Consider the following 27859-nt stretch of genomic DNA (forward strand, 5'->3'; position numbering starts at 1 on the left):
TGTTGCATTTATTTAACTATGTAGCAGTAAATACAATGAGACATAGAAAAATTACATAAATAATGGCCTGATTTACGCTTCAATTGGACAAAGTTGGAATTGTACACATTGTGCAAGTGCAGATTGGCTTCATGCATTTAAACTTGTATTTCAGTATCATATTAAATTTTAAGCACTCATTTGTTGCAGAATAAAATATTTATTCATAAGCCATACGGGTTACCAATAAATCACCTGTGGCATTTGATCACCATAAAGAAAAGCATTGAAATATGAAAACAGCATTCTTGTAAACTTATTCATGCAATGTTTTGCACAATAAATAATTTGAAAGTAACAGAGCATATAACAGCAATCTGGTATATTTTGCTCCGTCGTGACATGCATACATATCTACCTCAATGCATAGTTAATTGTAATATTCCAGTTTTGTAATGTCTTCTTTTACTTGTAGATTGTTCATGTACTACTGGAGAGTCTAAAACTTTAAACTCAATACAGAGGTAGATATGCATCATTTCAACTGTATATTTTACTTTACATTATATTTTCAGTTGTTAGTTAGAAGCAACTTATTGGCATATACAATCTATTGTGTGTTTTTTCCCAGTTTGGGATGGCATTATCACTCATCTTCTAGACTAGCTAGTGAAAGCTTGGGTTTTGAAATGACTTCCCAATTCACCAGCTGTTAGGTTTGTAAACCTGCAGATAATCCATAGTATATATTTGGGCACCAGTGCTAAATGTTATCTGCTAGGCATTTGTGCATCGACACAATTAACCATACATAGCCTAATGTTATTTTTACAGTGAGGAAGCCTTACTATATGATTGAAACTCATTGACCTGGCCAGGTATGAAAATATGACTGTACATGGCCGAGATAGAAATCTAAGAAGGAAGCACTTGTAGCATGAGATTGATAAGGCAAGTCATATGGCACGGAGAAAATACAAATAATAAATGGAACAAATTGAATAAATAAATCACATATATGTGGTAATATTTCCAAATATTCAGTTATTGGGAAGTATTTTTGTGGAATGAAACTTTTCATTCGCATCAATTATCGTTAACAATAAGTTGCTTATTGGTAACAGTATACCAAAGACTGAAGAAAGTTAAATTGTAAAAGAAGGGATGTCACATAGTTAAGTTTTCATTCAACATGTACATAAATGGTCAACAACTAGTTCGTGCACAAAACCCAAAAGTTGGAAGTAATATGCTCATTTTTTATCTTACACTTTCTTTCGATAAGGTTAAATGGTTGAGCTAGATGTCTGACACTAAATTAATTACAAGAGATCTACTCCACGTTTCTCCTTGGAGGATGTGGGCGTTTTTTCTTTGGTTTGGGTTCATTGCCATGGCAGTGAAGGTAAGCATCATCACGCTTTGAAAAAAAAACATGAATATTATATTCGTTAGTCTTGTTACCAAAATAAGGTATTCTTTCACTCATTTAATTTGTGTAGTGAGCATTTGTAACTCAACATTTCCATCCTTTCCTTCAGTTATAGAGTTAACATTTATATCTACCTGAAATTGTGGTGTACAAAATTAAGCCGTTGCAAAACATGTATTAAGGTCAACAATTCCTTAAAATCACAGTTGACTCTCGAGTTGGTGTCCAGAATGTAAACGTTTGAGCAGCAAGGAAAGAACGAGCAAGTGTAGGGTGTTGTATGAAGTGAAAGAAGATTAATGAAACAATCCCAGTGCTGATTGGAATAAATAATGAGGAAAAGAAGAAGTAAGCAACAGGAAAGTAATTCGTGTTGAATGAATGCGACATTGCATTTGCAATTATACAACAAAGACTGATCTCAGTGACATTCATACACCTAGTATTGCTTTTTGGAGACATCCAAAAGGATGATCCTTATTTTATAAACATAATGGATGTGACTTTTTCAGTTTGGAAATCAATTGCAAAGAAAAACCTAATCAGCTTCTTGAGTTTCTTCAAAAGAAACTTTCCGTTAGTGCAATCAACCATATACTCTCCGAGATGTATAAACTGGTGAAGACGTTTCGAATTCAATTGCCCCCCGATTTTATATAGAATTGGGTAAAGGTGCACAATTCCTACATGGGTAGAGTTGCAAGCCAATAAAACTTGCTGGTACTGCTGCTGGCAATGACTGCCGCTTCCAGGCAATCCCCCCACTCAAAGAACACAGAGCAAGCTTGGCAGTCCACAGAAAAGGGAGGAGTGAATGCCATGCTTCCCGATTGATATTGTTCCTTCTACGTGTTCCTGGTTACCTAACTGCCTGAATAGGCCCACAGGCAAGCAAGACACCCCAAGAATTTCCTACATCAACCACCCTAGAGTTTTGGCGAGTAGGTGGCAGGTGTGACGCTCTCTAGAAAACATAATGCTCCATCCAAACAGCAGAGACTGCCTAATTCAGCACACATTTTATGTTAAAATATATTGCAAAGTCCATAGTGGGGGGTTAGGAATTGTAAGGCCGAATATGGAACTTTAATCTTAATATGATTATTAAGCAATTTCTACAGAGTGGCAAAATAAAATATTCCATTAAATGGGTGCAGTAGGGTTATTTCCATTTGACATTTTGTATCCTATATCATATTTGCGTGATCGGAGCTGTTAAGCATGTTGTGCTTAATATTCTGATGATGAAATAACTTCTGAAGTATCTGCTGCTGCAAATGTTTATAGGTTGCAGTGTCCCACTTAAAGTTACTGTGTACACTATAAGGTAACCACACAGTTTATCATTGACCTTTATAATATTTGCAAACGGAAGCAATGGCTGAATTGCTTTTTTTGTCACATTCTACAAGCAGAACCAATAGCGCTCTGAGGAGCTTTGAAATTCATGACTTAGAAGTACTGAAATATTCAGAGTATTACTTCAAGTTGAAATGCAAATTGAAAAAGGCAAAACAAATGACAAATTCTCTAACACTTGTTCAAATGTAAATTTTCCCTCTCCCTCTGAAAGTGCCAACCCATCATGAAAATTGAGAATTTTATAAAAAAGGAACTATTCAAATGGCAATCTTTACTCCTATACATTCGGAAGAAAAACAGGTGAACCACCTGAAACTGTTTTCTGTTTCAATCCGCTTTAGTGCATTTTGCTTTGATGACTTTTTGTTCAGATATTTTTGTACACCATATCATCGGTTTTCCGGTGGTGTTAACTGATGACTTTTTAATAATCAATTTGGTTTAATTAATTTCATGGTGCATAAATATCTATAAAGTTGCACATTAAATCATCCGTGAGAATATGTAACAAAGTAGGCAAATATTAATTTACCTGATGCTGGGCAGGATTTCGCACTTTGTTCCTTTGTGGTAATTCTGCTTTGGCCAAAGGAGAAATGAAGTTAACAAATTATTTATGAAATATGCTTTGACATATATAGGATACTTTGGTATGAAAAAACTTTCCACTTATAAAACATTTTTTGTAAACACTTATAACCAAGATTCTGGTTATAAGCTTTTAAGTTATGATGTATGGTATTAGTAGAAATAGCCTGCCTGTTAATGGCAATGCTCACATATGCTTGCATTCATGGCCAATTGACCTTATCACCATTTACAACAAACTTTAAAGAGGAAAGAAAGTATTACAGAACCTCAGAACTGTACACAAGGCGTTACAATCAGCGAAACACATCAGAAGCGGTAAAATGTTCTAGCCGGACAGTATGTGAGTAGCATTTGAATCTGAATGGATCTTCTATGTATGTGAATTTTCTTTCTTTTTATGCCAACGTTTTTTGTGTATGGACCGTAACTGCTTAACATCGAAAATGCTTTATTGTTGAATGTGACAGGACGAAGATTGCGCTTACTTTAGTGTTAAATTGCCAAACAATTTCGATATCCGTGTGTGTTGTGTCTGTTAACTTGTTTTATCATCATATTGTAAAATGTGACTGACAAGAAAAAAAAAAGAGAATCGCCTAGTAAGCAAATTATTATCTAGTTCTTTTTTGTTATGACTTATTTCCGTAGGTTTTTGGCACAATTGCACTTGTCTTACTGAAAATATTCAACAAAGATATTGGGTGTGTTTTAATGCTGTCCTCAAAGATGGTCTGGGAGACAAAGAAGTGCTTAATGTAACAGGAAAGTGTGAAGTGGAGGACCTTTCTTGTCTGGTAAATAGTTGGACCCATTATATGGTCACTTCATGACAATTTAGTGGTTTGATGGCACCAAGGCAAATGCTTAACCAGTAGTAGGCATATGCAATGTTATGTAGTTAAACTGCAAGATCAATCCTGACAGGTAAGTCTGAGGAGAGATCTTAACCAATTCAGCCTGGCCAGGTGATCAAAGTTTCAGTTGTGGAGCATTTTGGGAACAGTGTCCATAATTCGATAAGCCTTAATATAGTTATGGATAAGGATAAGACGGGTCCTTGGTGAAACTGATAAATTAACAGAAGATTAATTGCAAGAGTTAAGCAGGAAATAGATAAATTAGATTAGGAGTGGTTGTTTGTGGGCAAATCCATATCAGACATGTGGGAGTTTTATTGAAAAGCCAGTCAATCAAATTTCAGGACCAGTACATTTTTGTGAGCATGAACGATCAGGATGGCAAGATTCGGAAACCTGGGGTAACAAGAGGTATTGAAAGTTTAGTCAAAAATAAAAAAAGAAACAAATGCAAAGTTCAGGGAACTGAAATCAGGCAAGGCCCTGAGGAATTTAAAGGAAACAGGAAAGAATATAAACAAGGAATTACGGGGGTTAAAAGAGGCAACGAAATGCCCTTGGCAGGTAGAGTTAATGAGAATTCTAAGACATTTTATACGTATATTTGGAGCAAGGGAAAGATTACGTCCATTCAAGGTCAAAGAAGCAATTCATCCGTTGAGCCAGAGAAAGTGGGTGAAGTCCTTAATGAGTACTTCACATCATATTCACCAGGGAGAAGGAAATTGAAAATTGTGACATTAGGCTTAAGTATGTTGATTTCTAGGGCATGACAATATAAAGAAGAAGCTATTTGGTGCCCTGAAAAACATTGAGGTTGGACTTGATGGCATTTATCCCACGAGACTGAGGGAGGCAAAGAAGGAGATTGGTGTGGTGTCGACAGAGATCTTTGTATGCTCTTTAGCCTCAGGTGAGATCCCAGAAGATTGAAGAATAGTAGATATCCTTCCTTTGTTTAAGAAGATTATCAGGGATAATCTGGGAAATTAAGGCTGGTGATCTTTTCATCAGCACTAATAAAAGTATTGGAGAAAATTCCTAGGGATAGGATTTACATGCATTTGGAAAAGAACGCCCTTGTTAGGGATAGTCAACATGACTTGTGTGTGTGTATGTGTGTGTCTGTGTGGGGTGGTGTGGAGTGGAGGTGGGGAACTGCCTTGTCTCACAAATCTGTTTCATTTTTGAGGAAGTGATGAAAATAGTTGATCAAAGGAAGTCAGTGGAAGTTGTCTTCATGGGTTTTATTAAAGTATTTAAGGTCCCTCATGGTAGGCTAGTCATTTCGGATGCACGGTGAGTTAGCGTATTGGATAGAAAATTGACTTCGTTATAGAAGACCAAATATAACCAAATATAACTGTGTGTGTGTGGGAGGGGGGGAAGGGGGGAGGTTATCTCTGACTGGAGGTTTGTGGCAGTCGTTTTGGGATGAAAATATGAGTGGTATAACTAGTAAGTGTGCAGGTGACACGAAAATTCGTGGAGTTGTAGGCAGTGAAGAAGTTTCTCGGACGATATAGCCGGATATAGATCAGTTGGAAAGATTGATAGAGGAATGGTAGATGGAGTTTTCTCCGCACAAGCGTGAGGAAATGCATTTTGATGGGTCAAATGACAACAGACATAGTATAGTAAATAGCATGACTCTTATAACGATGATATACACAGGGATCTTGTGGTGCAAATCCATAGTTCCCCAAAAGTTGCAACGCAAATTGATAAGGTGATAAAGATTGCATATGGCATGTTTGCCTTTGTCAGTTGGGGCCTTGAGCATAAATATCGGCAAGTCATTTTGCAACTGTATAAAACCTTTGTTCAGCCACATTTGGAGTACAGTGTGCAGTTCTGGTCACCATATTATATGAAGGACGGAAAGGCTTTGGAGGTAATGTTAAAGAGATTTACCAGGATGCTACCTGGATTGGGGTTTATTAGCTATAAGGAGAGATTGGACAAAATTGAACTGTTTCTGCTATGTGTTGGAGGCTGAGAGGAGACCTGATAGAAGAATATGAAAGTATGAGAAGGCGGGCAGTCTGAGTCTTTTTCCAACGTGGTCCTGTCAAATGCTAAAGGCCATATGTTTAAGTTGACAAGTTTAACGTATGAATAAGAAATACAAGGCAAGTTTCTTTTTCGTAGGGCGTGGTGTGTGCAATTAACATACTGTTAGATGGTGCCGTAGATATTGAAACCACAACAATGGTTAACTGGCATTTAGACACTCACGTGAACAGGCAGGAGATAGATGGATCAGAGAATGTGCAGCCAGATGAGAGTAGTTTACAATGGCATCATGATCAGAACGCACATGATGGGTTGAAAGACCAGTTTTGTACTTTACTGTCCTATGTCCTATATAATTTATGCAGATTGCCTAAATAGATTGGGTGTGGCAGGACTTGATTGACTGTAATGAAAAGATTAGGAACATAGGAGAAGGAGTAGACCATTCAGCCCTCCAGCATCCTCCCTGATTTTACAACGTTTCCCTCAACACTATATCCCCATTCATTCACGAAACTGTTGATGCCATGAGTTCCTAGAAAACTATCAATCAATCTTGAACTTGCTCAGCAGATCTGGCAGCATCTGTGAAGAGAAATCAGAGTTAATGTTTTGGGTCAAATGACCCTTCCTCAACTGGGGATGTTCTGTGGAAGGGTACCTGACCTGACAACATTAACTCTGATTTCTCTTCACAGATGCTGCCGGATTTGCTGAGCTTTCCCAATAATTTCAGTTTGTTTCTGATTTACAGCATCCACAGTTCTTTCAATTTTTATTATCTTGAACTTACTTATCGACTAAGCTTCCACATCTGTCTGAGGCAAGAAATTCTAAAGATTCACCAATCTCTGAATATTCCTCCTCTACTCAGTTCTAAATCACTTTCCTTTTACTCTGAAAGTATGATCCTTGCTTCTAGACATTACAGCAGGAGAGAATGTTTTCTGCATCCACCCAATCAATCCCTTGAAGAAGTTTCGCATGTTCACCAGCCTGATGAAACTTCTTTGAATTCCACTCATAGAAAGTATATCTTCCCTGAGGCAAAAGGACCAGATTAAATACAACAATCCACGTATGGTGTTGCCAGTGTTCTATGCAGTTGAAGCAAACGTTCCTTTCTGCTGTTCTCAAATCCACTTGTAATGAAGTCTTACATCTCATTTTCTATCCGAATTGCTTGCTGCAGCTGCAAGCCAACATTCAGCTACTTATCACAAAGACATGTAATGTCCCTTTGGTCATCAACCTTTTAGAATGTCTAACCATTTTAAAAATCATGTGCTTCTCTGTTCCTCCCACCAAACACGATAACCTCTCTTACCCCATTATTTCCCATCTGCCATACTATTGCCCAATGATTCAGTCTATCGATATAACCTCAGTTGAAACATTTTTGCAATCTCCTCAAAATTCGCAATATCACCATATTTTGTATCATCTGCAAACTTTGAGATATTGCACTTAGTCCCCATATCCAAATACTTAAATAACTTTGTACAGCTGGGGCCAAAGCATTGACATTTCTGTTACTCACGTGTCACAACCTATCAGTCTAATAATGCACCATTGACGTTACTCTTTTATTTACATTTGTTAATCCTGAATAGATTTTAGCATATTGCCTCATCAAATGCAGTATAAATTTGTTTTCTAACCTACTTCTGGGATTTTATTGAAGATTTGGAAAGTTCAAACACACCACGTACCTGGCTGTCATTATCAATTTTGCTAAAACATCCAAACAAAACAAAGATTGTTATCTGTCAAACTTGAATCGTTCTTCATAAATTCACATTTATTCTGTTCAATCTCACAATTATTTCCGACAAATCCAGCAGTTACATCACTCACAATCGATTTTAATATTTTCCTTCCTACGGACGTCATGCTTACAGATCTGGAGATCCCGACTTTCTCCGTTAGTCTTTCTTAAACAATAGGATTCCAATTGAAAGTTTCAAAACTGCAGCAACGTTGTGGAATTGATATAATTTTGGAAGATAATCAACATTGTATCTATTAGGATTTTAACTGTCACTTTGAACATTCTAGGTTAAATTCATTGGTCCCAGATATTTGTCGGATTTCATTCACAATCAGTAGTACTACTCTGATTTTCCAACCATACTAATAGATATTAGTTCACTTCTATGCTTATGCTTAAATATTTCAGGGCAATATTTCTGTATCTTCCTGGATGAAGATGACACAAAATTATTTTTTAAAACTTCCATGCAATTTCTCTATTTCCTATTATAATTTCTGTTCTAATTAGAACACAAGATGCTGGAGGTAGCCACCAGGTTTAGCAGCGTCTGTGGAGAGAGAAATAGCGCTAATTCTTTACACCGAATAACTCGGCTTCAAAACTCATGTATAATAAACATACAACAAGAGACTTAGAAGCTTAGAAGAAGGGATGGAATCAGAAGGTGGAAGGAAGGATTCATAGAATCATCGAAATCCATGCGTTGTTGAAGCTTGTGCTCTTTAACACAAAAATGTTTTTTTTTCCTTTTCCCTTTATTTATGCAGCGAATGCTATGAAGACTTGGGCAAAATGGAAACAATGACAGCATTGAGGAAGCATGAGGCGGACGTGATGCAGAAATTTCGAGATGTCCATGTACATATGGTGGCACAAGGCACTGAATGTGGGACTCAGGATGCGGCAAGAACAGCTGTCAGGGGAGCATTGCATGTCTTAAACATGCCAATAATTCTTCGTGGATTCAAATGTCGAAAGGAGACGTCGTTGGGCTTGAGCCATTAACTCTACTTTTCTTCCACAGGTGTTGTTAAATCGGCTACGTTTCTCCTGCATTTTATTCCACATCACCGGTACGCATATTAGCTCGCTGCTTCCGACATTCTCCTAACTCTGCCTGTAATTGACTCACATTCGCCTTTATTAATTGCTTCTACGTTATATACATTTAGAAGCCTTGCTTTGCTTTTTTTGATAATTTAAGTTAATATTCTATTGCTTCTTTCTTTATCAATTCCTTAATTCACCTTAGCTAAATTCGAAATGCTTCCAATCGTTAGGCCTACAGCATATTTTTGTAAAGTTTATAAGCCTCTTATTTTTATTTAAAATTATTTCTATCTCCCATTGATTGTCATATTTTCGTGTTGATTATTTTTGCTTTACATGAATGTATGGCTTTTGAAAGCAACACTAATTCTTTAAATATTTGCCACTGCCAATCTACTGTCAGAACATTGAATGTACTTTTCTCATCCATCACAGCCAACTTCCCTTTCATACCTTCAGAATTCAGAATCTAATTATTTAGATTTTGAGCCCATTTGAAGTTGAAACTAAAGCCACTGTGATGGTACTCTAGCTCAATGGTTGGCACTGTTGCCGCACAGCACTAGGGGCCTAGATTCAATTCCTGCCTGGGGTGACTGTCTGTGTGGAGTTTGCGTCTGCGTGGGCATTCTCTGGGTGCTCCGGTTTCCTCCCACCTTCCAAGGATGTGCAGCTTAGGTGAATTGGTCCTGCTAAATTGCCTGTAGTGTTCCAGGATGCCTAGACTAGGTGCAATAGCCAGGAATAAATACAGGGTAGGAGAATAGAGTCAGGGTGGTTTACTCTTCGGAGGGTCATGTGGACTTGTTGGGCTGAAGGGCCTGTTTCCACACTGTAGAAATTTTCATTCTAAATGAAAAATTCTACCATGCTATGGTCACTATTTCCTACAACTGCCAAGAACAACCTAGACATTTAGAAATTCCAATTTCATTTAACAAAATAACTCTTCTGCGCATCCAAGATATACTTTACCTATTAGGTCAAGTCTCCATGGTTACAATTAGAGAAGATTGTCAAAAAATGATTAGTGACAGAGCAGTTAGTTAACTGTTGACTGTAATAGTGACAAATGAAAAGAGTCACTGATGATCTATTGAAAAAAAGAGACATTTATTATTATGGCTGACTGCTGTGTGTTGCCATAATCTTACCAGACCGTAGGGTCTACTCTCGATTTAGAGAGATCAGTGGTGGTGATTCAACCTGAGGACCACCAGTGAAGTAAGACGTTGAGAAGGACAGTTCTTCATGGCAACCTCAAACCAGTGGTAAGGATGGAACCCACACTGTTGGAATCATCTTATGCTACAAACCAACAATCCAGCCAATTGAGCTAAGCTAATTCCCTTGCTTCATGTAGGTTAATTGCGTTTAAAATATGCAGAATAGTATGAATCAACAATGTAAAGACAATTGCCCTAAACTTACGGAGGCCAGTTCAGTAACCCACACACAAACGTCCCCGAATTAAAAAGCATGGCAGAGACCCACAACATCTCTGAAATGACAGCCAGACTACTGCGACCACTAGGACTTATAACAGCACACAAACCAACAGCGACCCTCAGACAACAACTCACCAAAACGAAGGACCCGATACCCAGCATGAGCAAAACTAACGTAGTGTACAAAATCCCATGCAAGGACTGCACAAAACACTATATAGGACAAACAGGAAGACACCTAACGATCCGCATCCACGAACATCAACTAGCCACGAAACGACACGACCAGCTATCCCTAGTAGCCACACACGCAGACGACAAGCAACATGAATTTGACTGGGACAACACTACCATTATAGGGCAAGCGAAACAAAGAACAGCCAGGGAATTCCTAGAAGCTTGGCACTCATCCACAAACTCCATCAACAAACACATAGACCTGGACCCAATATACCGGCCACTACAGCGGACAACTGAAACTGACAACCGGAAGCGGCAGGGACATGCCACTATAAATGCCGGAGGAAACACCACAGAAGCGCTTCACAGGAGGCTCCCAAGCACTGAGGATGTCACCTAGACAGGGGACGAAACGTCTGCAACAAAAACTTCCAGCTCGGCGAACAGAACCACAACAGCAGAGACCCACAATTCCAGTAAACGTTCAGTTCTAATAATTTCTGTAACGCCAGAGCTAGGTAGTGGGCACTACCAAAACTATAGATAGGTTCACGAGGAAGGCAGTAATGGATTCTGGAGTGATATACCTTTGGGGGTTTGATTATGAAGGTTTGCCATTTTTAGAGAGTGGGGGTAGGGTATTAAAGTAAAGCAGGTAGGAATGAGGGGGGTATTTTCATCGTGTGCAGTGTGTGGATGTATACACTGAGGTACTCCTGATGAATAAACATATGCTTCAAAGATAGCGCACTACTTTTCCCTGCTCATCATTATAAAAGCTTTGAAAGAGATTTTGCTGCTGAAGTACACCCATGAGTGAACGCCAGCTGCATCATGGTGTTGGCCAAGTCAGAGTGTTGTCAACTGAACTTCTAACAAGTTCAATTGATCCTTTTTCACATAGAGTGGGTGGGCTGCCTATTTCTTAGAATCATAGGATCATAGAATCCCTACAATGTGGAAACAGCCCTTCATTCCACAAATTCACACCAACCCTCCCAAGCGTAACCCATCCAGACCCATTCCCCTGCATTTACCCCAGACGAATGCGCCTACCCTACACATCCCTGGACACTGTGGGCAATTTTAGCACCTAACACTCTCCAGATTATGAGGGTTTTCTTCTTGTTGTTGAATAAATCCTCCCCACCACCCTGAAATTACACGAGGTCACAGCACATAGCTTCCATCCCAATGTATTACTCCAGTCAGACATATCCATTTAACTGAACCAACAAATCATCAAAGTTAGCGAGACAGCAGTTAGGAAGGAATAGGGTTTTGTACAAATGCACTAGAATGCAGAAGACGCTGGAGCCCCATTAGGCAAGCTTATTGTCCGGGCTAATAAGGCCATGAATCACACATGGTGTTCATTAAAAGGATTAACTTAAGTGAAATTGTGTACTGAAAGACGAACAGCAACTATTCAATTTACTAATGTGCATGTTCTGTGAAAGATAGAAGAGTACGTTTTAGAGAAAAGTAAGCAATGGTGATGTAAAGAAAGTGGAAATTATGTGGTCAATAAAACAGCTGGAATGAAAAGCTAGTCTCATATAGGCATCATCATATTTTTAAAAAATACCTTTTTCTTCGTCAATGTCTGTCAGGAAAGGAAATAAAGCATCTTCACTATGGGCTAGTCTGCACAAGGTCGAGAAACAGGGCAATAAAGTTGACAGTTAACTGCCCTCCAGGCATAATGAATAGACAATTACCACTTGAATTATGTAACAGGCTTAAGTCGCATGATTTAGTTCTCCTGAAATCGGTTCATTTTCTTATGAGAATAAGTTCAGCCATTTACAGACTTTTATCCATTGTCGAGTAAAAGCCGATTTGAATCAAAATGAAAAGTACTGTGAGGTATTGAGGGGACAGATATGGAATGGATCCTTCCACTCGCTGGGAAGACTAGAACTAGGATCACTATTTAAAGTGTCGCCCATTTAAAACAGATGCGGGAACATTTCTTTTCTCACTACGTGTCTGGAATCATTGTAAATCTCTTCTTCAATGGAAGTGGAAACAGAAACTTTTTTGTAAGTCAGCTGGACAGATTCTTGATAAACAACGATGTAAAAGGCAGAATGTGGAGTAATTGAGTGCCCTTGCACCTTTAAGATGCCAAGTGACTCACTCCTGTTTTAAATTTGTGTATTCATGTCCTAATATTGATGTTGTTATGATCTTATTTAAGTGATTGGCAAAGTTGAGTCGATGCGGGCACAATAAGGAATCTGTATTTTCAAGATGTTTAGAGAAATTGAGACTTGAGAATAGTTGTTCTTCAGATGCCTGGGGTATTCTAAGAGCGTGAATTTGCTGTTAAAAATAGTGAGCACTCATTTTGATTAAAAAGAGCGTCCTCAAAGAAATGGCGATTTCGTGAAGTTTTTGTGCTTTAATATTCAGCATTCATATCACGTTAAAACAAATATTACAAATATTTTCATTGCACCTTACGCTCTACCTCTTCTTTAAAGCACAGCCTGCTTTTCAGCAGTTTCAGCATCAGAAACTGCTGTTGATTTGAATAATTCCAAATTCTTACAAAGACATTGAGGAAGTCTATAAATGGGCCTGAGTGGAACTGTCATCTTACAATACCTTGAATGCTGGTGGCAATCAGATGGACTACGCTTGGCCAATCTTGCAAAAGTTGTCCTCTGAGGCCTTAGCATGTCATGAAATAATGTTACCGAAATATCTCTGAGTTCGTTAAGTGACAGTTACAATTTCTGCTGAACCTGTTCTGAGGCACATCCCATGAAATTTCACCCAGTTTGAAGTCCCAAAGTTTAATTGATATGCGATTAAATTCAAACCTACATGGATAGTTAGGTAAAAACAATGATTGCAGATGCTGGAAACCAGATTCTGGATTAGAATGCTGGAAAAGCATAATAGTTCAGGCAGCATCCGAGGAGCAGGAAAATCGACGTTTCGGACAAAAGCCCTTCATCAGCAATAGAGGCAGAGTACCTGAAGGTTGGAGAGATAAGTGAGAGGAAGGTGGGGGTGGGGAGAAAGTAGCCTAGAGTACAATAGGTGAGTGGAGGTGGGGATGAAGGTGATAGGTCTGAGAGGAGGGTGGAGTGGATAGGTGGAAAGGAAGATAGGCAGGTAGGACAAGTCATGGGGACAGTGCTGAGCTGGAAGTTTGGAACTGGGGTGATGTGGGGGAAGGGGAAATGACGAAACTAGTGAAGTCCACATTGATGCCCTGGGGTTGAAGTGTTCCGAGGTGGAAGATGAGGCGTTCTTCCTCCAGGCGTCGGGTGTTGAGGGACCGGCGGTGAAGGAGGCCCAGGACCTCCATGTCCTCGGCTGAGTGGGAGGGAGAGTTGAAATGTTGGGCCACAGGGCGGTGTGGTTGATTGGTGCGGGTGTCCCGGAGATGTTCCCTAAAGCGCTCTGCTAGGAGGAGTCTAGTCTCCTCAATTTAGAGTAGACCGCATCGGGAGCAACAGATACAATAAATGATATTGGTGGATGTGCAAGTAAAACTTTGATGGATATGGAAAGCTCCAAACGGACCCCACCACCAGGATATATTTCTCTCACCACCCCTTTCCACCTTCCGCAAAAACCGTTCCCTCTGTGACTATCTGGTCAGGTCCACGTCCCCCAACAACCCACCCTCCCATCCTGGCACCTTCCTCTGCCACCGCAGGAATTGCAAAACCTGCGCCCACACCTCCTCCCTCACCTCCCTACATGGATTGTTGCCTGTTTTCCAATGAAAAAGACAGCATAGATGTTCCTTAAAGCTCTGAGCAAAAAGGAATCATGTTGGATCTTAATACTTCGCTTATTAATAGCAATTGATTGTCCAAGACACACACACACACACACAACGCATACACACATACAAATCATTATGCTCATGCAATTGATGAGAGTGTTTTGAATGAAACAAATAAATCTGGATAGCACTTACCCTGTTCTTTTGCAGAATCGAATGAGGAACATTCTCTGTAGAATAAGAAAATGCTTAGCAACCTTCAGAGAAAAACTTTATATCAAAATATATCGACAAGCAAGTTATTGAGCGACTAACCTGACAAGCAAAGCGTATGCTGTAAGAAAATTGGAAAATATGATTATGGTTAGTATTATTTTTGTTTAATACAAATGAAAACAAATTGTCTATTTATTAAATATGCACATATATCTGCTGATCCATGCGCTTCTTTTTATAATTTGTTGGTTAACGTTATGATCTGAACTGCAAAATCTGCTAGCAATAATTCATTTTCTATTTCTGATTAGTTTCCCTTTTGCGCCTTATTTGACCATGTCAGTGGGATCAGTTTATAAGTCATATTATTAAGACATATTGTCCTCCATTTTTTGGAAAACAAAAGATAGCAGAGCATGTTGGAAGTCTGAAAGTTGTGTTATAATTAGAGCAAAGAAGTTGGTCATTCTATCTAACATCATCATAGTGACGATGCTGCCCCTTTAACAAGGTTATGTTGTCCTTGTTTTTTCTCAAGAGAGGTCGTAAAGTCAAAGGTGCAGATTTGTCTGGATTTGGTTACTTTGAACAATGGCAGGGTAGTTGTCCGTTTCCCCAGTTCAGCTATTTTTTCCCTAGTTTGGTTGCTTTCAGTCAGAAAACTGCTGGGGACCTAGTGAAGTAATTACCGTGAAAAGAGGTTCCAGGCTTCAACAAAGGTCTCCCCTGGAATTTCTCTCTGAAATCTCTCCTGCCTGTAAGAGCCTGCGTTTGAATTTATCATTTGCCAAGGGGTGTTTAAGGGATGCGGCGTGATTTGAAACAATATTGTTAAGTTGCATTTTCGAGTCAGTGGATTTATAAATAATTAAGTAATTCTAAATTTTGTTTTATTTTGTTTATGTTTCATCCGTAGTGTTGAAATACAGTTCAATCGTGAGTGGTTTGAACAGCTGCAGCAATCCTGGAATATCCACTTTACATCTGTCTTATAAAAACGTTAAGATCCTGCCTAATTTCTAAAATCATTTGAGGGGCACTGGCTTGGTCCACAACATCATATTGATGTTTATTATCCATACCAGATTATTCAAACCCTTCCTCATTTAACTCCATCACATTTTTTCTACTCCTTGTTTCTTATATTATTATCCAAGTTTTCCTTTAATGCATCTACCCTACTCACCTCAATCACACTTTTTTGTGGCGAGCTGCACATTCTAACTACTCTCTGGATAGGATTGTTTTTTTCCCAAATTAAATATAGAATCATCTATATTGCGTTTTCACTGAAGACCCATCTTTTGCCATTTAACGGAAGTATATTCTATTAATCTATGTTTAGATTATCTATCCATATCCTCCTTTCAAGTTTACTGCAGAAAACATACTTTGCCTCCCTAAGCTTTCCTGATACGCATAGTTTCTCTGTCGTGGCATAATTAGAGTAAATCGTTTTTTCTTGAAGGTTCTCCACTAGCAAAATACCTTTGCATGACCTGGAGACCAGAGCTGCTCCCATGACACATGAAAAACATTAGTATCACTTAGTCTTGTTTCTTTCAAAAATGGTAAATATATTAACCACTTCAAAATTGCATGAGATCTTTCATACTACTGCAACATTTTAGTACTATGGGGCAAGAGTTAGAAAGCATTATGATTGCTTGCCATTTTCAATACGATCAATACCTTTGTTTCGTCGAGCAAGAATTATGATTACCACAAGCAGCGACAGAGTGACCAGCAGCGTGACTCCTCCTGCCACTGCAATCCATATCCAGTCAAATGGCAAGGCTTTTAAAGGCCTTTCTTTATCACAAGCATCTGTAGAAATGAAAGAAAAACAATTTATTTATTTATAAATGCATATGTAAAACATAAGGTAAATAAAACAGTAGTTACGAGAGTTGAGACTGGAACATAAGAAGAGACATAAAAACATACAGACAAGGTGAAAGTGTGGAGGGAGAGAGATAAACTGTGCACTTTTCACAGGTGGCAAGACTGAGCAACGCAGGCAAACACAGAGAGAGGTTGCAGAGAAATAGAATGATAATAGCATGGAGGAAACAATGAGGTAACGTTTTAATTCCAAAAACAAATTCAAAATTCGTTATGGCTCCGTTCCTTACGCCGTTCCACGGTAACCATGGTTCCATTGCCTGTACTCTTCTGTTTCCCCATTATTTCAATCTCACAGAAATATCTGCCAGAATCGCACTCTGTCATATTCTTAATTTGAATGGATGCGTCTTTCCTCAACTTGAAAGCATTAGTGTCAGCTTTTGTAATTCTTTGTTTGTATCTTGGTGAGTCAAAGTCTATAGGAATGTCGTCCCTTCTCCAGCTGTAGGTACCCAGTCCTTGCAAACGAAAGGAGCAGTTCAAAATCACACTCTGGCCTTGCATTATATGAATGTTTTTGGGAGCTTGAACTACATCACCAGCGTCCATACCTAATTGTGCACGAAACAGAAAAAAATCATTATCATTATAATTGGCTAAATTGTTGCATCATGCACGATTTAACCATGCTGACTTGGTTTAGTGATCGCAGTATCACTTCTGACTGAAATGCTATTAAGTAAATTTTGAGTATGCTATTCTAAGATCATTTGACGGCAGTGACTACATGAACATTTTTTGTCCAAATTGTATTAAGCGTATAAAGTGTAGCTGGTGCAGTAGCCAAAGATTACTGTTCGAAAGAAAAATACTTTTGAGCGATTTATCCAATTGCGATTATCGGTCAATGCTGCGAGGAAATTCTTTGGTGTGTTGACATCTCAAGCAAGGAAATGTTGATTTTTTTTTTCTTGCTTCACTACAAATACGTTCTAAATCAACTCAATGCACTTTACCTTCAATAAACATTATCTATCTACAGATGTCTCATTTCAATGTGATGGAAATGTAATAACATGAGTTTAATTAATGTACCCAGCGGCAGTTAGGAGAAATGTATGCATTTTCAGTATTAGTTTCCTGTATTAATTCATCAATAAACTACAATATACAGAATGAATCATTTAAAACTGTCGATATCTTAAATTTAAACGAATTGAATCAACGTTCCATTTATGAGATTCATCTGATGGGCGATAGTATTTATCAAGTCTTATGTAACATGCTGCCATAAGAAACTAATTCAGTGAAGGGGCAGATCGTCATCATGATGAGCTCGTGAACCTCTTCAAGTCTTTGTTTAAGCAATGACGTTCGGCAGCGTTGTCTCTTGGAACATAAGCTGCATTTTTTTCATCTACAAATGAGCTGATATTTGTTTGCGTGTGACAGTGCACAGAGTGGAATCACATCAAGCCTCTTATTTTTGTTACATCGCCTCATTAAATTAAGAAATATCATTTACTTCCTAGATTTAAAGACTGTAATCTTAAACTGTAATCTTATATTTTGTCATGGGTGTTTCCTTCGGCTGTTCACCTCAAAGAAAGCGACAGCTGTCTACAAATATATTGCATGTAGCGTGTGCAAGTAAAGTTATTTGAATGATTGTGCACATTTAAAGCTTCGTTTTAGTTTTTATCAAAATTTCTTACTTGATCTATGAGTTTTAAAATCCATAGGGGTGGGGTATGAAAACTGTACAGTTTTAACTGCATGCTGAATCATTAAACAAATGTCAGAATCAGTAATATTCAACCAATAAACGATAGATTTTACGCTGATCATGACCCGCAACAAGTATCTAACTTCAGAGAAAATACACATCCCCAGGAAAAGATTCTGAGCATTAGTTATTGTATATCGTTTTTTTTTTAAAAGGTTCAGTATTTGAAAAACAGCATAAGTGACACAATCACGTTATTTCCAACATCTGACAGATTGTTGTAACAATTCAAATCAACTTCAAATGATCTGATATTTTCAAATTAGTCCTCGATGTCCATATTAATACGTGTTCAACATTGTTATTATAATTGCAGAATTAATTTCTTCAAAATATGTACAGACAATTATGCCATTTCTAAAACCTAAAATGGATTTTTAAATTGTTAGTAAATGTAAGGCTATCCCTTTCAGTTTCTGGAATACTTTGAAACAATCATTTGTGCAAATTATATCTCCCCATTTGCTGCATTCCAGATGAAAGAAATGAAAAATCTAGTTTAATTATTTTGAGATTGTATTTGACGCTGGTGAGTCTATATCTGGAGTGCTGCTCGTGATCTTTGGTTTCAAACTGAATACCCAGTACTCAGAATAGCTATGGGGAATGGCAGCAAAGATTGTCCCTCACTGAAGGGCAATGATATGTGAGTGCCAATATTGGTGACTATGAGACATTTTTAACAAGAAGATTTGAAGAGTGATAATGGTAAATCGTTTCCAAATAATAAAACAATTGGCTGGTTTAATGTCTGTTGGTTACAGAGGATTACATAAAAGCACAGAATTATTATGGTGCAGAAGACGGCAATCCGGCCCATCATATATACACCGCCTCTTTGAATGAACAGTATGATTTATCGTTCTGCTTTTTTGCCGTAACCCTCATCATTGTTTCTATTCAAATAATCATTTAATGTCTGTCTCAATATCTTGCTTGACTCATCCAACACAGCGAGTTCAGGCCGGACATTTCCGATCCTAAGCATTCTCTGTGTGAGATTAAAATAAAACAGCAATTGCTGGAGAAGCTCAGCAGGTCTGGCAGAATCAATAGTGAGAGAAATAGATTTGCCACTTCCAGGCCGACCTGACGTTTCTTCAGAACGCTAGGCTTTTCTTTTTCGGTGTCTGAAAAAGGAATCTGCTGCCAGATCACCTGATTTCTCCAGTACACTGCTTTTATTTCAAATTTTTACCTTCTGCAATAACTTGCTTTTATACACTGTAGGGGAATGTTCATTTTTTATACAAATTTGCTTCTTCTGCAAATGTATTTACTTCTAGTCACTTTTAGGAAGAGTATTTTCTCCCGATATACTCAGATGAAGGAAGCCTGTGGCTCAGTGGTTAGCACTGCTACCTCACAGCTACAGGGGCATGTCTTCAATTCCTGCCTCGGGTGACTGCGGAGTTTGCACATTCTCCCTGAGTCTGCGTGGGTTTCCTCACACAATCAAAAGATGTGCAGGTAAGATGAATTGCCCATAGTATTAGGTGCATTAGTCGGGGTAAATCGAATGTTTAGGTGGGTTATTCTTCCGAGGTCAGTGTGAACGTGTTGGGCCGAAGGGCCTGTTTCCATACTGTAGGTAATCTAATCGACTATATCTGTCAGTCTTTTCAACTCCAAAGTAAGTAGCTCCAATTTCCCAATTCTATCAATATAGCTCAAGTTACTCATCCTGGGAACTATTCTCGTAAACTTCTTATGCACTCTATCTAATGCAGTCACATCCTCCCTAATGTGTATTGTCCAGAAATGAGATCTAGCTAATCAGAAACAAAGAGGAAAATATGAAACTAAGTAACTAACGTGCCATTGGCAGTCAATATGTTAGATATGTTGCTAGCATAAGTAGCGTAAAGAGAATGTAATAGGTTTCAAAAAGTTATAAAAATATTATCAAGTGTTAAGATTCACGACTCTCAGAAATCCACCGTAGGAATATTGTGGTAGCTGAACTAAATGGCCTGCAGTTATTAGATTGAAGGTAGCCTTTGATTTTCGGAGACCACTAATCTACTAACTTGCTTACTGAATTGTGTTTGGTACTTCAAGCTTGGTAACTCAGCAAAGTATTTATTTAGCAAAACAAATAGGAAAGATATCAGTGAGATGTACATAAAATGCTTATAATTGTTTTAATCAAAATAAAAATACGCAGCTGTATTAATGGAGATGCATAATGCAATTAGCTGAACAACATCGGCGCATACAAAGAATGATGTTAATGTAAATTGTTAGCACAAGACGTCTGTCTTTGAAATTCATACCATATTATCGAAGGACGTGCTTTTGTTTGAGTGATTTTCAATGCTGAAGTTTTAAAATGTATTGATGCCAAATGGAATAATTGAATGTTTTTGTGTAATTAAATGCATGCCTCATCAAATGTTGAAGATGCTATTTAGTTCTGTGTCTGCTTTAGCCAATACAGCAACTTGTTAAGCTATGCTTTCAGAAATGCACGTAATCGTCAACTTACTATAATTAATTATTGTTCCTGTCCTACAATTAACAATAATAAGAGCATGACGATTCACTTACCTGAAAGAGAAATTGAAAAGAGAAGGAAGAAAGGGGCTGTTGACCACCGTTCTGTCACCATTGTTACGAACTGAGTTTAAACAGGAAAATAAATATCGTTACTCCAAATTGCAGCACGAGATAAGATCAAACTTTAGAGTGATACAATAGCCAGGCTTACAGCATTAAACGGTACAAGTTGAACCGCGGGTTGCTAGTAAATTCATAAAGTGGTTTTGTAGTTTACTGCTGAACTGACAGGCTCACATCTGACAGGAAGTGAGGCGTCAACGAAATTAACGGGCATGGCAGGCAGGAAGAGTAAGATGTCAGATGGCAAGCTATGCATGAACTCCATTACACATTCCTTATACCGGCAACAAACAATTTTAAAACATGAAATTCTGCTTTATAATCTCTTCGATAGAGACACGCTGCCTGAAAATGCGTCAATACCTGAGAAATTCTGCTCGTGCAATATTGAACGTAAAAGTGCGCACTTGGCATCATCTAACTCCATAGAGTCATAGAGATGTACAGCACAGAAACAAACCCTTTGGTCCATCTTGTCCATGCCGACCAGATATTCCAACCCAATCTAGTCTATTTATACTATCCATGCCCCTCATGATTTTATAAATCTCCATAATGGCACCCCTCAACCTCCAACGCTCCAGGGAAACAGTTCCAGCCTATTCAACCTCTTGTTATAGCTCAAATACTCCAACCCTGGCAACATCTTTGTAAATCTTTTCTGAATCCTTTCAAGTTTCGCAACATCTTTCCGATAGGAAGGAGATCAGAATTGCATGCGATATTCCAACTGTAGCCTAACCAATCTCATGTACAGCCGCAAAATGATCTCCCAACTCCTGTATTCAATACTCTGACCAATAAAGGAAAACATAACAAACGCCTTCGTCACTATCCTATCTAATTGTGACTCTACATACAAGGAGCTATGAAAATGCTCTCCAAGGTCTCCTTGTTTAGCAACATTCCCTGAGACCTTACCGTTAAGTGTATAAGTCCTGCTAAGATTTGCTTTCCCAAAATGCAGCACCTCACTTTATCTAAATTAAACTCCATCTGCCCCTCCTCAGCTCATTGGCCCATCTGATCAAGACCCCGTTGTAATCTGAGGTAACCTTCTTCGTTGTCCACTACACCTCGAAATTTAGTGTCATATGCAAACTTACTAACTATACCTCTTATACTCGCGTCCAAATCATTTATGTAAATGGCAAGTAGTCGAGGACCCAACACCGATCCTTGTGGCACCTAACTGGTCACAGGCCTTCAGTCTGAAAATAACCTTCCACCACCACTGCCTGTCTTCTACTTTTCAGCCAGTTCTGTATCCAAATGGCTAGGTTTCCCTATATTCCATGAGATCTAACCTTGATAAACAGTCTCACATGGGGAACCTTTTCAAATGCCTTACTGAAGTCCATATAGATCACGTCTACTGCCCTGCCCTCATCAATCCTCTTTGTTATTTCTCCAAAAAACTCAATCAATTTTGTGAGACATGATTTTCCACGCATAAAGCTATGTTGACTATCTCTAATCAGTCCTTGCCTTTCCAAATACATGGACATCCTGCTCCCAACAACGTTCCCACCACCGATGTCAGGATCACTGGTGTATAGTTCCCTGGTTTGTCCTTAACACCTTCCTTAAACCGTGGCATAACATTAGCCAACTTCCAGTCTTCCAGCGCCTCACTTGTGACTATTGATGATACAAATATCTCGGCAATCACTTCCCTAGTTTCCCACAGAGTTCTAGGGTACACCTGATCAGTGTAAGATGGTACTCGACATGTCTGGTGCTGGGGAATTTAGCTATGGAAAGTCACTTTGAAGGACGCAGGTGAGAACAAGCACACTGCAGGTTCTGTTCTCCTAAGTAAAAAATGCATAAAATGCAGTCAGGTTTTAAACTGTATGCAGGACTATGTGTTTCTTCGCAAATAAAGTAATATGATGGCGGACTTTAACTGCATAAAATGAAGGATATCAAGAAATTCAAAGCTACTTCTCATATGCCATTGCATTTTAGGATTAAATGTAATTAAAACAACACACATATTGCACTAAAGCTGTAGTCAATATAGTTTTGCTTTGTGAATGACTAAATGAAGCGTGATTGATTATGTGAGGGCATGTGTGCAAAATGTGCAATTAGTTGAATTTCCATTCCTTCTTACATCGTCATGTAAATAAGCTGCATTGTATTGGCTAGAATAACTGAATTGAATAGAATAGCTGGTCAAGAAAAAAATGTCTTCTTCATATCTTGTATGAAGGGCTTATGCCAGAAATGTCGATTCTCGTGCTCCTCGAATGCTGCCTGACCTGCTGTACCTTTCCAGTACCACACTCTAGAGTCAATATTTTCTCTTTGATATAGTCAGCACTTGACCTAAATAAACATACGCTGTTGTGGTAGATAAGATCTGCTTAACGTACACACAAATATATGATCAGATTCTTCATTAGAAACACTGAATTTATCTGTTCTGTTTTGCTTAACTGCCGATGCCAGCTGAGTCACATCATCTACGTGATCTAATTTTAAACATCACATTACAAGAACAGCAGGATAATTGTTCAGCGATCCATGCGCGGAAATTAAAAACCAGGGCATCATCTAAATGAGTCAGGAGTCAACAAAACGTGCCATTTCTTCTTCTTTGAAAGGACATCCTAATTAGTAGCGTTCCACAGCCCCAACCACTCCATTCCACCTTTGGCATAGCCCTGCATGCAACTTGCACTTCAATTGTAAATATATTCCATTTTTAAACTTACCTTTGAATTCTTATCCTGATGCACTAGGGTGATGTACATCTTAATAACTGGTGGGAATGAATGCTGTCATTTTCGCTCTGGTTCTGTTGCTAATTCTCATATGTTGGTGTCATCTGCTTACGAGTTTTCTGCCAGTAGAAACGGTGTGTTTTTACCTGAACTATCAAAGTCAAGTATAGCTCTGAACACCACTACTATATGGCACTTATTTTCTTTGATCCTTAGAGACCTGTCCCAGGCTCCCACATAACAGAAGTCCCTCGTCACAATTGTAAACATATTGATATAATTAAGACAAATCTTCCCTGTATTATCTCCAAGGCTTTGACATTTAAGCGAGAAACGTCGTAACCAAAGATTTGCAAAGATTGTAGCATGACTTTGAAATCATTAAGTATTTCGAAAATTCCAAGTGTCACATCCTAAGACCTATTCCATACTTTCCCTATCAATCCATGAATGAATCATATCACTGAAACATTTCTACTTTTAATGTTACTAATCTATTAAGTAATTCTCTATTCTCTATTTCATTCTAAGCAATTGTCATTCCCCATTCTCTATGGTAGAGGAATCAATTCTACTTTTTTGAAGGCATTGAAGAATTATTCACGCCTCAGGCAAGCCTCCTACATCCACAAGCAGATTTCCCCCTTGCTTATCAGTTGACTCCATAATTCCCTTTAATGTACTTTTATGCATACAGATATCCCCAACTATTCAAAAGTAGAGCATTCCTATGAAACCTTTCAAAAGCTGAAATGGTGTAAAGCAAAGAAGCATTAATTTATAAGGGAAAAGTTTTGTCTTTTTTCATAAAAGTGAAAATCCTCTTTGGATGTCTTCTGGTTCGGGGAAACAGGTATTAATTTATGTCTTTCGTAAAAGCAAACTGGCGTGAATCAAACTTTCAAAAAACGGGAGTTTACCTGTATTTGTAAAACAATTCACGTTCTACTTTATTTTGGCCACGTTGTGGAACCTTTGTCCTCGTTGCTTTTGATAATTTTCTCCGATGCATCTTGTGGATTTACATACTAATTTGCAGTAGGAATCTGGAGTGCGTCTTAAATTCCCTTATTCAGTTTAAATTTATTCTTATTTTATTTAGTCACTCAAACAGGTATGGCCACATTTAGCCACTTTCCACATTAAGTACACTCAAGTGGTTCTAAGTCACAACCTCCTTAAAATTCTGCAAATATTTATTCAATTTAAATAGAAAGCATCAAGGAGGAGGATTTCCAATCTGGAAGTGATGTTCAACAAACCTCGGCTGGCAAAGTTAGTGGTATAACTACTTAACCAGCATCCAAGGAGCAGGAGAATCGACGTTTCGGGCATGAGCCCTTCTTCAGGATTCCTGAAGAAGGGCTCATGCCCGAAACGTCGATTCTCCTGCTCCATGGACGCTGTCTGACCTGCTGCGCTTTTCCAGCAACACATTTTCAGCTGTGATCTCCAGCATCTGCAGTCCTCACTTTCTCCTAACTACTTAACCACTCTGGCTAATGGGTATTGAAGTTCTAACTTGAATATATTCTGTTCTCTTGCTTCTCTTAGTGCTTCTTAAAACTTGTGTACCACGTGAAGGAGTGTTTACTTGCAAATTTAAGGGATTATTTGCGACAATAACAGAACCGTTGGCTCTCCTCTTCCCACGTAGATTACACTTGACATTATTTCTTTTTTAAAACAAGGTAATGTGGCGGAAGATATGGAGTGATTATTCAATACTAGCTTGGAATGCAAAATTGTTTACTGCTGGGACCAATTTTTCAGTCTCCTGCGAATGATTGCATTTGAGCGTAGAGAGAGCAGATGCGCATATCAAAGCAACTTAAATGGATCTCTGAGATCTAGAAATTTACAAAAGATGAAATAACAGAACGATGGCCAAACATCTGAATTCAGATTAAAAATTAATTTGTGCTTTCCGAGGAGTAAGCAACTAATATAGCAGGGTTAATTCATCAGAGAAAATAACTGCAAAGGCCATCAGAAAAATAAGGTCAGATATTCGTTTATGCATTAATTGTTTCACAAATCCAGCAAACATTAGTCTCCATTTAGAAATGTGTGCACTGCTCAAAATCTCAAAATTTGCTGATGACCCAAATAGTATGGAGTAGTTCAAAGTATAACAGAAATAGCTGCTTAGAACGGCTTATAACAAATAACTGTAAGGAAGACCATGTGTGAAACGGAAACACGCATTTTGAAGAGAAATAAAACTGAGCAATTAATCAAGGGGAGAATATCCAGATGTGGATCGAGAACTCGAGTCTCAAATGTGCAATTCTTTGAATGTTCCAGTGCTAGCAGATTAAGTAGTAGAAGGGGAAAATAGTACCATTTTTAATCTTACAAGTAGAGCATTGTTAGACGGGTAAACACTTACTGATGCAACTGACCAAACCAAATTCAACAAACTCAAATATAGAAAGCACAACGATAGAGACCCAAATTTCTTTTAACGGTATACTGAGATGTAAAAGACAGGTGGATTGTCTGCAGGTGTCTCTCAGTATTAGCTGGACCAAATTGATGGCACCTTCCTTGTTTTTGGAAAACTAAATTCGCATTTGTGAATTTTAAGTGATTACAGCGAGTAATGAACATATTTCATCTTATCCCAAGAATGTTTAAAACGTTGCATTAAAACAACTTACATCCCGCAATTTTGAATCAAGAAGTGATACATTTGAAATAAAAGCAAGCCGATACCAAAGTAAGACTTTTTTACGATCCCCACATGGAAAATATGTTGTAAAATTTATTTCTGTCGTTATACATCACATTGGTAAGGATATAATTCTGCCAAATCTTGTATATGCCTGTGGAGGCAGAGGTACAATATTATCCTTGAGCATTATTGTGATATAGTGCCTCCTACCAGAGTGATTTCTAAATGTTGATAGAAACAGCACACTTGCCCAAAATATTCCAATATATTTACAATGCACCAGACCTCATAAGAAGCGTGGTTACGGCTTTAAAACTATCTCTGGTGTGAAAAAAGAACAACCATAATTTCACCTTGTAGGTTATATTGTATACTCACTTTTGGAACGATTGACTTTCGCCGGGATCTCGACGGTCCTCAAAGAATCCTGTAAAACTGTTCTCAAAATTGTCCCAAGTAAGTTCAGTGCAAAAGCTTAGCAATTAGCATCAGTTTATCTGACTGTTTATTCTGACCTGCAAACAGGTTTTCCTGTCAGCGAAATCGTCTGTGACCTATGAATAGGGATGGTTTTAACTAGTAATTGACTCAAGTTCATTTTCTTCCCTTGCATAAACGTTTAAATGCTGTATACTTGCAGCGTGGACACAATTACTTTTCTTTTATTCTTCAACGAGATTCTTGATGCATTTGCATTTCACTGGTGTGCCAGGCGGTATGCATCATCGAAGCTATTTCCTACAACCTGCTACCACCAATATATAAGGTTTATTTAGTTGACAGGGAACGGGAACTTATTTTAATAAAATGAAAACCTCATTGTGTTTACCCTGTACCATTTTACTTCTGTTATCCAGAAAAAAATCCTAGCAACAATGGCTTTGCTGTTTTGTTGTGACAGTTTGCCACTGCGTAATATCATCTATCAGTGAACTACATAGTAATCCATACCATACCCACAACAATCATAGTCATATTAGCAACTTAATGAATATACACAAGAAACTGAACATAGTTGTTGAGATGCACCATAACATTTGAAGAATGCACACACGTTTATTCGCAAATGTATTTCTGAGAAATATTCTAATTATATGCAAATATTTGCAATTCATATTTTTATACAACTGGTGTAGAAATTAGGATCTGTTGTAGATTACATAGTGATAATAGCTGAACTGTGCTGATTGGTATTTAAACTCAACATGACAGTCACGTATCATTTCTTTTCATTTAGGGAAAATTATGTAAAATATGTGTTATGATTGCAACTGATTTTAACACCAGAAAAGTGAAACGTCGCAACAAACATCAGAAATGGATTCATGCCCAATCCCTTTCTCCCAGCAATGTCATTATAAACATTCAAGCTTCAGTGAATAAATGCCACACATTTTATAGTCGGAATTCTTGTTCAGACGGGTACAGCTGCAATTGTCGTTCTTTCAGCAATTTTTTGTGTATTCACAATTTGTATACCTATTTCGTCTGTTGCATCTTCCTGAAACAATAAAGAACAAAGAAGAGCAAAGAAAATT

The 27859-nt window shown here is 38.1% G+C and overlaps 1 protein-coding gene across 3 annotated transcripts; it reads right to left on the reverse strand.

Moving 5' to 3' along the window:
- Positions 1-27122, reverse strand: LOC122541412 (uncharacterized). 3 transcript variants are annotated; one of them, XM_043678169.2, is made up of 9 exons: positions 26700-27122; positions 23636-23763; positions 20841-20910; positions 16792-17115; positions 16349-16483; positions 14756-14774; positions 14636-14670; positions 3306-3349; positions 1-1399 (listed from the first exon to the last, which is right to left on the reverse strand). In XM_043678169.2, the coding sequence occupies exons 2-9, from the start codon at positions 23672-23674 to the stop codon at positions 1313-1315; spliced, it is 753 nt and encodes a 250-aa protein (XP_043534104.2). In that variant the 5' UTR covers positions 23675-23763; positions 26700-27122; the 3' UTR covers positions 1-1312. The 3 variants fall into 3 exon arrangements, with proteins under 3 accessions (XP_043534104.2, XP_087835450.1, XP_043534105.2); XM_087979324.1 differs by lacking the exon at positions 23636-23763; XM_043678170.2 differs by lacking the exons at positions 23636-23763; positions 26700-27122 and adding an exon at positions 21001-21067.
- Between the last annotated feature and the right edge of the window lie 737 nt (positions 27123-27859).

Source organism: Chiloscyllium plagiosum, unplaced genomic scaffold (genome assembly GCF_037043375.1).
Source record: "Chiloscyllium plagiosum isolate Xiang-an unplaced genomic scaffold, Cpla_swu_hap1 HiC_scaffold_35, whole genome shotgun sequence".
Classification (NCBI taxonomy): Eukaryota; Metazoa; Chordata; class Chondrichthyes; order Orectolobiformes; family Hemiscylliidae; genus Chiloscyllium; species Chiloscyllium plagiosum.

What these genes read in the sequence shown, in the direction of transcription:
- LOC122541412 (XM_043678169.2), bottom strand. Translation starts at nt 23,674, where the DNA reads ATGTACATCACCCTAGTGCATCAGGATAAGAATTCAAAG. An exon ending in CATGGTTACCGTGGAACGGC is followed by an intron (nt 16,484 to 16,791) that starts GTAAGGAACGGA and finishes TCATTTCTACAG; the next exon opens with ATGCTTGTGATAAAGAAAGG. An exon ending in CGATTCTGCAAAAGAACAGG is followed by an intron (nt 3,350 to 14,635) that starts GTAAGTGCTATC and finishes TGGCCAAAGCAG; the next exon opens with AATTACCACAAAGGAACAAA.